At 37.1% G+C, this 14,968-nt stretch overlaps 1 protein-coding gene across 1 annotated transcript in view; it reads right to left on the bottom strand.

Moving 5' to 3' along the window:
- Window positions 1-14,968, bottom strand: part of ABCA13 (ATP binding cassette subfamily A member 13) — a 371,167-nt gene that overhangs the window by 55,974 nt on the left and 300,225 nt on the right. The window contains exon 42 of the mRNA XM_072598129.1: window positions 11,593-11,743. Coding sequence (XP_072454230.1) covers window positions 11,593-11,743 — 151 coding nt within the window. The remainder of the gene's footprint in view (window positions 1-11,592; window positions 11,744-14,968) is intronic.

The following is a 14,968-nucleotide window of genomic DNA, read 5'->3' as shown; positions in this document are numbered from 1 at the left end:
AGTTCTCAGAGGAAGAAATTAAAGCTATCTATAATCATATGGGAAAATGGTCTAAATCACTATTGATTAGAGAGAGATGCAAATCAAAACAACTCTGAGGTACCACATCACACCCATGAGATTGACTAACATGATAAAACAGAAAGATGATAAATGTTGGAGAAGATGTGGGAGAGTTGGAACACATTCATTGTTGGTGGAGCTCTGAGCTGATCCAACTGTTCTGGAGACAAATTTGGAACTATACCCAAAGGATTACAAAAATATACATACCCTTTGACCCAGCAATATCACTTCTAGGATTGTATCCAAAAAAAATCATAAAAATGGAAAAGGATCCCACGTACAAAAATATTTATATAGCAGCACTCTTTGTGGTGGCCAAGAACTGGAAATCTAGGGGATGCCCATCCATTGGGGAACAGCTGAACAAGTTGTGATATATGAATGTAATGGAATACTATGGTGCTATAAGAAACAATGAACAGGAAGACTTCAGAGAGACCTGGAAGGACCTCTATGAACTGATGTTAAGTGAAAGGAGCAGAACCAGGAAATCATTGTACACAGTAACAACCACAGTGCATAAGGAATTTTTCTGGTAGATTTAGTCATCCATAGCAATGCAAAGACCTAAAACATTCCCAATGGAATCATGATACAGAATGCCATCCACATTCAGAGAAAGAACTGTGGAATAGGAACACAGCATGAAGCAGAATGTTTTCTCTTGTGTTGTGTTTTGTTTTATTTTGGTTTGGTTTTTCTTATGGTTTCTCTCATTCGTTTTAATTCCATGCAACATGACTAATGTGAAAGTGTTTAATAAAAATGTATGTGTAGAACCCATGCAAGATTGCATGCCATCTCAGAGAGGGAGGGAAGAAGGAGGGGGAGAAAATCTAAGACTTATGGAAGTGATCATAGAAAACTGAAAACAAATAAATTAATAAGAATAAAAAGTCACAAAAATAAAAGTTTGTTGATGGAATGATTGCTCCTCACAACAAACCCATGAGAAAGATAACATTATTATCTCCATTTTACAGAAAACTGAGACAAATAAATTAATTAATTTGCTCAGGGTCACAGAGATAAAGTTATCTGAGGCAGGACATAAATAATAATAATATTAATAATAGCATTTGTATCATACTTTAAGGTTTTCAAAACACCTTATAAATATGAATTCATTTTATTCTCACAGGAAACATATAAGATAAGTGCAATTTATATCCATTTTTCAGATGGGGAAACCCAGGCTGAGCTTAAGTGACTTGCTCAGGTTCACATAGTTACAATTTGAGGCTAGATTTGAACTCGGATCTTTCTGGATCCAAGCCCAACACTATTCACTTTACCACCTAGTTGCCAAAGTCAGTTCTCCCTAAGTTCAAATCTAGCATGGAATCTACTACAATATCTAGTTGTGTTTTGTAAAATGAATTAGTCTGAGTATTAAATATATAGCCTCTATTTAATTTACTTAATTGGGGAGAGAGACAGAGACAGAGAGAGAGAGAGAGAGAAAGGAAGAGAGAGAGAGAGAGAAAGAGGAGAGAGAGAGAGAGAGAGAGAGAGAGAGAGAGAGAGAGAGAGAGAGAGAGAGAGAGAGAAGCTCTCATTAAGCGTATAAAATCCCCCAATGCAAAGATTGTTTGCAGCATAGTGACAATTTTGCTTATACGTTATCACAGGTCTAACCAAGCTATGCCTCAAGATAAGGTTACAGATCAGGAGAGACTTAGCAAAGCTTAAAACACCTTCTCTGATTTGTAGGAGAGCAGAGAGCACCTTGATTGGGATATGACAACTCCATCCTTTAAATTAATCCTGATACTTCTCCCCACTGCCAGGCTTTTAGTGCTAAACAATAACATAGAATGAGTCACATGTTTACGCTGTGCAGGAAACATAGTTGCTGAGTCCTGCTACTTGGCCATGACCCTCATAGCTCTTTTGAGTGGCCTCTCCCAGTAGCTTCTGTATATTATTAACAATAACAAGTAAGATCTAAACCATATTTTCACCTATTTTTTTTTTATCTGACCCTCTCACAACAGCTGGTAAAGCTGATAAATTATTATGATCTTCACACAGCTAGCAAGTTACAGAGCTCTCTGGAATCTGATTCTCCATCCTTAGATCTGGAAGTAAAAGAATAACAATTTCACTGGGCTACGGCCAGAAGGTCAGGTATCCTAACAATAAAATATATACATATACTATATAAAGTCTTTTCTTCCTATTAAGCTTCTAGGCTTAGCTACCCTGCTTTCATTTCTTCCCTGAAGACTTAATAAGATATACTCGCAATCAAAGCACTGTAGGGGTCTCTGGTTAACTGGTTTTACTCACTTCCCCTTACTGATGACTTTGATAGGAAAGGCACTGGGTCCTGGAACTGACTTGACTTAAGATAGGGCCGAGCCTTTCTCTTTAAGATCTGAACTGATAGAAGAGATGGGCACAGACCAGTCTCATATTTTCATCTTGCAGGATATTGGTCAAGGAGTTTGAATCTTCTCTCCCTTCTTCAACCTGACCCCAACAAAGATTCATTTAGCTGCACAGAAATGATGCCAATGATTTTCATTCATGTGTATGGCTTTGAAGTTTATGTTTAATTACCATGGGATATACTAATAATTATTTATATCATTCAAGGAACATCTGATTAACTATTGAAAGCTTTGTTTCCATTTAACTGAAAACTGTTCACTGATTCTCAGTGATCATAGTTTATTGTTCATGTAACATAATCATCTGCTCACAACTTTTAAAAACTTACAGGAAACATTGACAAGGGTTTGACCTAAAAGCCAAACTTTTCCTTGAATCTTGCCATAAATCATGGCAAAGAATATATTTTTAATGCATTTTTCTGTTTACATGATGTTTTTACCCAGTAGAATATAAGCTACTTTAGGGCAAGGATTGTTTTCTCTTTGTCAAGACAATAAGACCTAACACATGACATAATAAGTGCTTACGAATGTTTTGTGAATGAATGATTGGATGAAATGAATAACAAGGCTATGTGATTCTGGTACTATTTTAAACTGTCATTGGTGTCTTCTTCTACACTGAGGCAAAAAGAGAGGAATCTTGTATGTGCCCTCTCCTGTTATAACACCTGCCATCTTTAACTAATCTACGTTTTGGTATAAAATGAGCAGACACATTGATTCTTTTGTATTGGAGTATTATTCCTACCCTAGCGAGACTGCAAGGAAAGCAAAGGAAAAAAACAAGTTGCCGTGTTTATCTGTGAGCAGACATCCAATGGCTCACTCATCCTTGCTCAGCTGGTACTTGGCTCCTTAACTTCAATTTGGGACTTCCTGGAAAACATTTTAAATACCCACAGTCATATATTTCTTCAAGTGAGAGAAAAAGGTCAGCTACTTTCTACTTCTAGTAGAATTTATACCTATTTTATCCTATTTCTCTCTCAGTTCAACAGAGACTGTGATCACTGTAGCCTCTGCTATATCAGGAAGAAAAAAACATACCTTAGGATCCACACTGCTCTTCTAAAACCATTTGATGCCAAGTATTTTTAAATACGTTATCTTATTGCAGGTTATACTAGAAAGCAAAATGACTCTGAAACTGGAGTCCATAAGCTCAAATTCCACTTCTGATTATTACTACTTATATGACCCTGGGAAAGTGATTTCTTCTCTCTGGGTCTTCTCTCTGGGGCTGAGTGGCCTCATCTATAAAATCAGGAACTTGTACTTGATGACTTCAGAGGTCACTTCTTGTTCTAGATTGTGAAGAAATAATAAAGGAAGGGAAAAAGCATTTCTCCAGCACCTACTATGTGCCAGGAACTACGTTAAGCACTGTACAAATATTATCTCATTGGCTCATCATAGCACTCCTGAGAGGTAGGTGTTGCTGTTCTCCCTATTTTACAGTGAAGGAAACGGAGGCAAATAGAAGCTAAATGATTTGCAAGCATCACACAGCTAGAAAGTGCCCTAGGACAGATTTGAACTCAGGTCTTCCTGACTCCAGACCTACCATTCTATCTACTGTACCATCTAGCTGCCCTATATGATCCACACCTTAGGAGAGAAAAAAATCCCAATGAAGTAAGCAGCATATCTTTATCCCCATTTTACACATGAAGAGACTGAGGCTTAGAGAAAGTAAATGATTTATGTTCCAGGTCATGGTGACACACTGCAGAGATAGGATTAAAATCCAAAATTTCTGGTTCAGAAGTCCAGTACTTTTTCCATATCTTATATGGGTTGAAAATACATTCTTAGAGTAAAGGATTATGACATTTTACTGAAAATTTATTTTTCTATAACATAGAACTCTTAAAGTACATTTTAAAGCATTACTTACTATAAAAAAAAATCTACAGAACGGGAGACACAATATAAACCAAGATTTACATGTCATGAAGCCCTGAACTTCTCTGGGTAAAACTTGCTTATCAATAGGTAATTGTACAAACCTTGCCTATTTCGCTCTCAAGGAACTTTTTGCTGCCTCTCACCAGGATACATTTTAGAATTTAAAAGATGCAGATGCCTGGCCACAGGCTCTCAGCAAGTTGTGTGTAATCCTAGTGTTAAAACCTTTACAGGGCTTTCTCCTGTTGCTCCCTCATTGAGTTACTGCCCTCTAAACTCTCTGTTGAAAGAATCTTATCTTTTACTGAAGCAAACTTGTCTCAGGGATCTTTATTTGACTTCTCCCAGCATAGTAGAAGATTCTTAAGAAAACAACATTATGTATATAACATTGTCTACAATGAGAAATCTCCTTGTGTTCAGGTAAAAAAAAAATGTCCCTCCTTGGGATTCATACTGCTATTCATAACCTATTCATTTCTCCTTTTCCTTCTCCCAAGTAAAAAATATTTGAAATATACTGTAGTTATTTAACCATCCTTGCAGTTGATAACTTATCTTTGGAAAAACAACAACAATAACAACCTTTTGGCAGTTTTAGCAAAGGGCTAAACCTCTGGACATTATCACCACCATTACCTTTGAAACCTATGCATGTATAATATAAATTGATAGAGAGATCGATGGATGGGGATAGAAATATACAATGGAAATGTATATACACATATATGCTTCAATGAATATGCAAGCTCCTCAAGGGCTTGTACTATCTTTTGTCTTTCTTTGTATCCCAACACTTAGCACATTGCCTTATATACAGTAGGTACTCAAAATGCTTATTGACTGATTAAACACTATATTTTAGATTTATTTGTTAACATTTACTATATGTACACATATGTATATATATTCATACAACATAGAAATACATAGTTTTGTATATATAATATATCATCATCATCATTGTTTCTCTGGTACTTGATGTTCGAGTTCATGGGAATTCTATTTTCTTTAAGAAGCTTCCTTTAGGAGATAGTTAAGTGGCATAGCAGATGAAATGCTGAGCCTGGAGTGAGGCAGACCAGATTTAAAATCCAATGTCAGACCTTTAATAGCTGGGTGATCCTGAAAAGTCAGTTCCCTACTATTTGCCTCTAATCCTTCTACTGTAATACAAGAATCATAAATCACCTACCTCCCAGGGTTGTTGTAAAGATCAGATGACATAATACTTGTAAAGCACTCAGTGCAGTGCCTAGCACATAGTAGGCATTTAATAAATATGTGTGCCCTTCCCTCCCTTCCCCCTTTTAAATCTTGCTACAGGTTTTATCTGTGCATCTCATTATTCATACCTAACTTTATTTTAAAAGTGAATCATGTGCTTTCTCTTCCTTCCTCATTATGCAATCAAACAAATCGATGAGTATTCTAGTGTGGGTTATTCGGACCAAGTACACAAATGATAGAAATGAGTAGAGATTATTAAACAGGAGAATCATAGTCAATCTCATAGATTTGAGAAGGAAATAAACATTGATAACATTGTCATTTATTATCTTCCAAAGGTAGCTGGCCATGTTCTCTTACTTGCAGAAACACATGATCCTATGAAGGAGAAATTCTTTAAATTATTTTTCAGGGAATTCCAAGTTAAGAAAAGGTACTAGACAAATAACTAAGAACTGATGGTCTGTTCATGGATGAGGCACAGATGTATTAGATTCCTTTAGTGCTCTGAAAACACTCTTTTCAGAAAGCCAACAGAATTGAAAGAGCTTTAATCAGAAAATTTCAGTTTGCTACATTTCCTGACATATGGTTTTTTGTCACAAATAATAAAAAAAACACTCTAGCTAAGTTGCTGCTGTTGAGGGATATCACCTAAAGTGCAATGTGCCAGAAAGGATGGGAAACCCTTTGATGATTAAATATGCTTATCATAAGAACACCACAGTAATTGTTGCAGTAAAAGGCAAAATGGTAAGAAATTCTGTGGTAAAAAACTCAGTTGAATACAAATAATGGATGAGAAATGGTGCCAAAGGACCTTCTACAACACTGTTAAAGATCCATGCTCATGTCAACGGGAATACTACCTCCACCAACTTGGGTCACAACAACGTCTCCTTTAGTAGACAAATTGTCCAGAGTAGCTGTGAACGAACATTTTCATCCTTCTCTGGCCAAAATAGGGATAAACTTCTCCATAGTAAACTAGGCTCATCCTCTAAAAGGGGATATAGAATCCATCCCTTGGTCTGTACTTGGAAGGACTTGCCAGGTTTGTCCTTTCTTGTCATAGCTTTTGAGAACCTAAGAAAATTTTCATACCTTAAGGCGGTAATGGAAGAGTATCTTAGTCAAGGAAGTAAGGCATTTTTGATATGCATTTCTTGATCTCACATAAATTGAAAGCCAGAGTTCTGTAATGTTAACCTCTGCTTGTTCTGTTTTATGTATTTCCTATCAAAGTAATCCCTAGGAAGCATATTTTAAATAGAATACTCCCTAAACAGTTGTGATATTTTGTTACAATCCCTGCAGAGATGCCACTGTGAGCATGGGTAGCAATCATTGCCAGCTTCACATGTAATCAAAACAGTAAAAGTGCCTTACAATTAAGCTATGTGGGAATGCCTCCCATAAGTTGATCATCATGGTATGGTTTGAGCAATGCCACAAAGCCCTGCCTTAAAAAAATTGCCATTATCAATCCAGTGTGGTATTGCCATAACTCATTACCTGAACAGAGATCCTTATCATAAAAGGCAATCTTTTAGATTTGAAAATAAAGGTGGAGATAGTGTCTCTTGAAGGACGCTATTATAACATAAACATATTACTTAGAAAGAGGACTGGCTCAAAAGTATCTTATGTATGTGTGAAGGAGGTAGGGCAAAGAAGGGAATTGCATTTCTGCCTTAAATTTGCTGATCAGCATTGATTAATATCAAATTAATCACCTTGTCAAATCAGAACAAGTTCTAGGCTTTAAGATGCTGGAAGGAAATAAAAATTTGGAGAACAATTTTTATCTAATTTACATTTTGTTTTAGAACCAACACTGATACCAAAAGTGGACTTTTAAATTGGTGAATATGTTCAATATCTATCCCATCTACCTCTCTTTCTTCTTTTATTTCTTCTTACATTCTTTTCCTTTTCTTGGCATTGTGTTTTTCCTTATCCCAGAATACTACATGGTAATGTATAATATAGGCACTTATTAAACATTTGTTAACTGCTGTGTTGTTTAATCCTGATATATCCCTAGTGTCATCCAGTTGTTGAACTACACATTGTGCTAGATAGCTTCTCTTCTCAAATTTCCCTGAAATATTTTATCTGGAATTCTCCATTACTCCCCACCACCATCACCACCACCACCACCACCACCACCACCACCACCACCACCACCATCACCACCACCACCACCACCACCACCACCATCACCACCACCACCACCACCACCATCACCACCACCACCACCACCACCACCATCACCACCAACACCACCACCACCACCACCACCACCACCACCACCTGCGATGCTAACTTTTATTATATTTAACTTTAAGCATGTTATATTCCCCCTTCTGAAATGGAAGCTTCCTAATGACAGTGATCATGTCATTTATATCTTTGTATCACCAATGTTTAACCCCATGCCTTGAACACTGCAAATGCCTAAAAATTTTTTAACTGCATTGAGCTGGACCAAATTATCTCCACAGAATATGAATATCTTTTAGATCAAAATTATAAACAATTGGGGTGATGGAAGAAGCTGTAACTAAAATAAATGACCTAATTTCCCTTTTTTTCCTTCCTTCTTCCCTTTCTCCCTGTCTCTTTGCCTCTTTGTGTATCTATCTGTCTCTCTCTCTGTCTGTCTCTGTCTATCTCTCTCTTTCTCTGTCTCTGTCTCTGTCTCTCTCTCTCTTTCTCCCTCTCCCTTTTCTTCTCTCTCATTTTCCTTCTGACTTTTATATCAGTGCACATCCCCTCCTCATTTACCATATGATTCTCACTCAACATAAGAGAAAAGATGAAAATCAGGACAAACTGTGATGAACTATGAATAAAATTTAAAAACACACAGGTAGACAAAAATCTAATGGTCATTCATGCCTGACAGTACATCATGTAACAAACATTTTTCTAACAATACATTCACATTGTAAACAAAACAATTTGGAACCTTCTCTAACTGGAAAGAGGAAATATGAACACATCCTATGACCTCGCCAAGGTCAAACACTGTTCTTCTGCAAGAGAGTGCCAACTTTTCAATTACATATCCACATTTACTCTCTTAGGTTGCCTCAGGCCCCAGAGACAACTTTGTCTAGTAAATGGCCCTTTCATTCTCTGTTACTAATCACATTCTGGTTGATAAATTATTTTTAATCTGAGTAGGTGTATTTTCCAGACCCTGCTAGAGGCTTTAGTGCAGACAAGGAAAAACAAACAAACAACCTTGGTTACATCATGCTGTCAAGGTTAATGTCTCAGGAAATGACCAAGCATTGATTAAGGAGCAACAGGCCAGATAGTCAAAAAGGAGAAAAACATGGCAAATTTCAGAAGAGCTGCCTGGGTTTCCTACATCTCTTTCCAGGAGATCCTAAGCAAACTGTAAGTGGCAGGGGTGGGGGGGCCTTTCCCTTCCCTTCTTCTGTCTCAATCAACTCAATTAATTAAGCATTTATTAAGTGCCTATTGCATGCAAGATATTGTGCTTGGTGTTGAACTTTGAGAAATCAGAATATCTAGAGAGGGAAAAGAAGCAGATGCAACAGACACACATACATGTATACATGTATCAATGTATACATATTATATTCTCTTTGAGTGGAAAAGTAAGAAAGGGAACTATAGGAAAAAGTTTGAAGGCATGGTGAGGCATCCTAAAGATGGGGGAAACTTGGGAATGATTGTAGGAAACATCAGGAAATTATTTCTCCTGTCTCCAAGTCTCTGGTTGCCTCCTCTCACTCCCATCACTCCCCACACACATCACTCAAGAAGTAGCATCTACTCTCTTCTCAACCTTCCTCTTATAATTCTGCCTCCTCATCTTCACACTTCAAGATTACATATCTACCACCTGGTCTACCACTATTATACTCACTTAGTAATCAACTTTCCTCTACTTCCTCATTCCTATTGAGGGTGCCACCATCCTTCTAGTAACCTAGGTTGAAAACTTTGAAATCATCCCAAAATCTTCCTTCCCCACCCCAGCCCACCCCATCCATCATATCCAACTAGATACTGACTCTTGTGATTTCTACCTTTACAACACCCCTCACGTCTGTCCACTTCTCTCTAATTTCATAGCCACCACACTAGTTCAGGCCCTCATTATTTTTTGCATGGATTAGTGTAATAGCTTTTACAGTCACTCCAAACTAATTTCACATTATTTCCCTTCACAGACTCTACATTCCATCTAGACTGGCATCCAAGTGTTCCAACCAAGACTGCTAAAATGTGTATTACCTAATTTCAACAGGTTCATCAATGTTGTACAACTTTACCTCTGCTGAACCTCAGTTTAGCCATCTGTGAGAGAAGTGTATGGAATTAGTTCATCTCTCAGGTCTCTTGTAGCTCTAAAATCCTATGATTTTATTGTTTTAATTTTATTTAATATAATTTCCTAGAGGGATAATTCCTACTATCCGATGACTTGTGAAAAAAATATATGAGCAGGTAGGAACATTGCCTTAAAAAAAATTCATTTGCTGTTTTATGAGCTCTGGATGAAGCTAGTTTCCAGTTACTATTCAATAAAAATTTTATTAGGTGTATTCTACAATAAAGCTATGCTATAAGGTGATTACCAGAACTGTCATTTGGTAGTGGTGACAGCAAATAATCACCAAGACTTAATGTAATAACAATTATCTCCTAATATATTTTTCTTACAACAAAAGGACATACTCATTGTGTTTGCACAACATCTGACTTCCTTAATCAAAAGTTAATGAGAGGGGCTGACAACAATAAACACCTAATGAAAGACTTTCCAGAAGATTAGGCCTGAATATTAAATAGATATTTAAAGTGGGAGGGAATACTGCCTACATTGGGGGTGTGCAGTTGTCCTTGCTGTATTAAAATGAGAGGCAACAGGAATTGTGATGGTTCCATCCAAGGACCAAATCTGTCCTAGTTTCCTTTCAAGATTTTTTTATGTGAATGGGCAACGGAGTCTGAACCCTTCCCACCTCCCTCCTTCCCACCCCCCCAAAAAAACACAAGAAATTCCTTATCCTGGTCAGGGAGCAGAAGAAGCCTGTTCTGTTTGATGCCTGTGAGCCTGAAGTTCTGATTTTCTCTGCATTTTGATTGGGAATGCTTTACATGTTCCTCTTCTTTACACTGAGCATCCCCCAGAAGTCTATGACTTCTTAACCACCAGGGTGATGAAAGAGATGAAAATAAGTCTTCAACAACTGTCATCCCAGGAGTTACCTGTGAAAATCTTTTTCTGACTCGTCAGTCAGGACTGTCTGTACTGTTCTACTCTAGTGAGCACTGGTGAGCAGACAGGAATAAAGGCATGGGGAGTTCCTTCTCACACCTGCCCACCTACCACTGTCTCTCAGACACTGAGTGACATACTGTCCAAAAGCTTCTCTTTCATCATTCCCTTGAGGCTAAAGGGAAAGGAAGATAGTCAAGAAGCTGTCACTCCAGATAGGATGTTATATCAACAGTTTCACCTCCGTGCCCATCCTTGTCTTTAGTATTCAACTAGACGTCTACCTTTCATAACTAAATCATAGAACAATAAAACTCAAAGGAAAACTAAGGGTCATCTACTTGAACCCCCTCATTTTACAAGCAGGGAAACTGAGGTCTAGAAAGGAGAAATGACTTGTTCAAAGTCACATAGTTAAAGTGGTGTCAAAGCCAGGACTTCAATCATGAACTTTTGACTCCAAAGTCAATACTCTTTCCATTATATACACCATATGCCACCATATATGCCACATATACCACCATAATCCTCCATCAATTCCTCAATGCACATAGATACGTAGGAATATGTGGTCAGACATAGATGTATTTTTATTGATTTTTAACAAAGTAAATTTTTGTTTTAAGCAGATGGTTTCGACAAGAAAATAAAATTCATTTGTGAATTGAAAGATGGCCACGATGACTTCATTAACTGTCCTTTTTCTCAAAGGATGCTTACCCTATGGATATCCTGTTTGGGAACTCCACGCAGCCTGCAGTAATAATGCAGATGTTCCCAGCCAGTAAGAAACTCATCCAAGGCATCTTTCTGGGGACAGTAGCCAATGAGAATGCCTGCAGCACCAGAAGAAGATAGGGCCATTTCATCCCTATTAAGAGAAAAAAAGTGGGAGAACTGATTTTAAAAACACATTTGAATTCTTCATCTCCAGGATGCTGTGTCTCTCCTTCAAGGCATTTCTTAGTTTATTCCTGAACAATACTGGAGCTCCATGAGATCTTTAATATATTATTAACTGAATTAACTTCATATAACTTTATATAACACATGCCATGTTTGTAGCTATGATAGACATTTGATGAAAAAATAGAAAAGAAAACTACCTAAATTCTCTAAAATGTAAGCACAGAATGAACTGTATTCAACAAAGCTTCTGTTAAATATACTAAAAAGCATATTGAGCCAGACCCTGCTGGGTTAATGAGTTACCCCAGCTTTAAAGAAACAAAAGTATCAAATTACCATTTGGTAAATTATTATCTTGGGTGCTAAGTATGAAGAGCGACTGGAGGGATGGTCAATGAAAATTTAACATGCATTCAAAGTTTATTCATATGGTAGGTATACACCAGGGACAGAAGTGGGCAGAACATTACAAAAATACCTTTCATTTATATAGCACTTTGTGATTTATAATGGGCTTGACTTAAAACCACCTTATCCTATCAGTAATCATCTAAGTGTTCCTCTTTTATAGAAGAAGAAACTCTACCTCAGAGATGTCAGATGACTTATCGACAACCCAGAGTTACTAAGTGAAACATCTGAGATACACGTACATCAAAATACTGATAAATCAAAGGCAAAACAAACTCCTCCATCATAACACTAGGTAAGGTGAGTTTACTTTCAGAAGTGATATAGAGTAGGTACAGAGGTAGGGAGCTCTCCAGCAAGAAGGCTAAGTTACAATATACAGATAAATGCTACTCAATATCATTTTTCCCAACCACCAGATCAAGCCTAAAAGGGAGGGGGGAGATGAACACCTTATTGAAATTCCCCTGTGACACCGTGTCTTACCTCATGAAATTTAGATCAAATTTCAAAGTATAGAATTTGACATAACAAACTATCTTAAACCATAACAGACATCACAGAGTGGAAAGTGGGGCTGTTTCCCATAACTAGACCATAGGATCACTGATTTGGAGATGCAAAGGGCTTTAAGTATTTGTCTACACTATTCCCCCTGTTTTTTCAGATATAACGAACTGAGGTTCAGAGAAGTTAGGTGATTTTTCCCAAGGTCACACAGTTTATACATGGCAGAGATTGGACTAAATCTCTGGCTCATGGACTCCAAATCCAGTGCTTTTTCCACTATATCATGGTGACAAAAATACTTTCATTTATGTAGCGCTAGATGTCTTGTGGTAGCAAAGAACCAGAAATAAAAGTTGATGTCTGTAAATTAGAGAAAAAGATAAAGAAATTGTGGTACATGAAAGCAAAAAATATTAATATAAGGAACAATTAGGAAGAATTCAGAGAAGCACTAGGAGACCTATGTAGAAGGAAATAAGTAAATTGGGAAGACAAATACACAGTGATTGTAAATAATGCCAAGGAAAATAATCAGAACCAAAACAAAACTGCAGGTTCTGTAAACTTAATGAATAAGAAGTTTAACTCTGAAGAAGGATGGAGGAAATGCACCTCCCTCCTTTCTTTACAGAGGTGAAAGACTGTGGATATGTAGTATTGCCTAAGCTGTCACTCCTGATTGATACCCTGTTTTTGCTCAACTCTTTTTCACTTTCTTTTAAAAAGTGTTTAATTTTTGTTATTTTTGTTTTTAGAATGGATAACTCTAAGGGTAGGGAAGGGGGTAAAGATATATTTGGAATTGGAGGTGATATAAAAATAAAAGATAGCAATAATTTTTAAGTGCTGATGATATTTTATTTGTGAAACATACTAGAATTTGGTTATAAGGCTTTCCACAGGGACAACTGGAGATAGTATTCAATAGAATATTTATTCTTCTCGTTCTTTTTAGATATGATCTAAGAAAGACATATTGAATTTCACAAATAACGAGTCCTGTTACAGTGAGCTTCTGTCCTTGGGTAAAGTATGATTTCTAAGCTTAAAAACATATTATATTTACTACCAGGATGCTCACTTATGTGAATCAGACAAAGCAATTCTTGTACACATGGCAGAAGAGATTATCAGTCTGTAATATTTAGAATAAGAACTAACATGGTCTGATGAGAAGAACCCTGATGAGAAATAGGGATATCTCATTGCTAGCTCTGACACTACCATTTACTTTCTAATGTGACCTTGAACCAATTATGCAACATCCCTGGACCCCAGACTTGGAGTCAGAGATCCTGAATTTGAATCCCTGGTCTGATACTTCAGACCTATACCACCTTGGACAAATCACTTCAACATACTTGACCTCCATTTCCACATCTAAAAAGTGACAGCGTGGGCCCGGATGTTCTTAAAATGCTATTATTTTATTGTCCATGAGTCAGTCTTGTAGCATACTCAGAAGCTCAAATAAAACAGAAAACAAGCTGTCAGATCTGGACAGCTGAGCACTCAGCTGAATTAAGTGTGTGCCCAATGCCACCATTTGTCATTGGTCTTAAGTTATGAAAGCTAAAGTAAACTTGACTGATACAACTGAGAATGGCAGCTTTAGGCAAGACTTGACCACTTTAAGCCTTCATCATTGCTTACTTGTATGTCACATTCTGTTCCTGGGCTCTAGAGCAGCATAACCCTAGAAAGACAGACACACCACTGACACAATCCACAATATACAAACAGAGGAGACTTGGACCATATGCCAGTGGCCTCAGAGATGCAGTGTAGATCGCAGTTTATATCATACTTTCCCTGAACCCATTTCCTTTACGTTCATTAAAAAGTATAGACTGTCTTGGACCAAGATACTGGCTTAGACCAGCTTAGCTAAAACATATTGTCAGCCCACTTTGGAAGGAATTCTATATTTAGAGTAAAGAAACTTGGATTCATATCTCAGAGCCTTAATTTTCTCATCTATTAAAATGAGATTTAAGATGTGATACTACTCTTCCTGTGTAACTCACAGAGTCTTTGTATAGAAATCACTTTTAAAATGTCAAAATACTATATAACCTTAAGTTATTAGTCTACATGCTCCCTGATCAATCCAACTAAAACTTTTGGGCCTCACTTTCCTCCTATGTAAGCTCCTTTTTTAAAAGATAGGAGATACTAAGAACCATAACTTAGCTCTTTATTCTGTCCACTGAACATGAGAACTTTACTCAATGACCAACAACTTTACCAATGACCAGTAGATATG

Source organism: Notamacropus eugenii, chromosome 3, assembly GCF_028372415.1.
Source record: "Notamacropus eugenii isolate mMacEug1 chromosome 3, mMacEug1.pri_v2, whole genome shotgun sequence".
In the NCBI taxonomy this organism is placed as follows: Eukaryota; Metazoa; Chordata; class Mammalia; order Diprotodontia; family Macropodidae; genus Notamacropus; species Notamacropus eugenii.
This window is presented reverse-complemented; position numbering and strand designations above follow the sequence as displayed.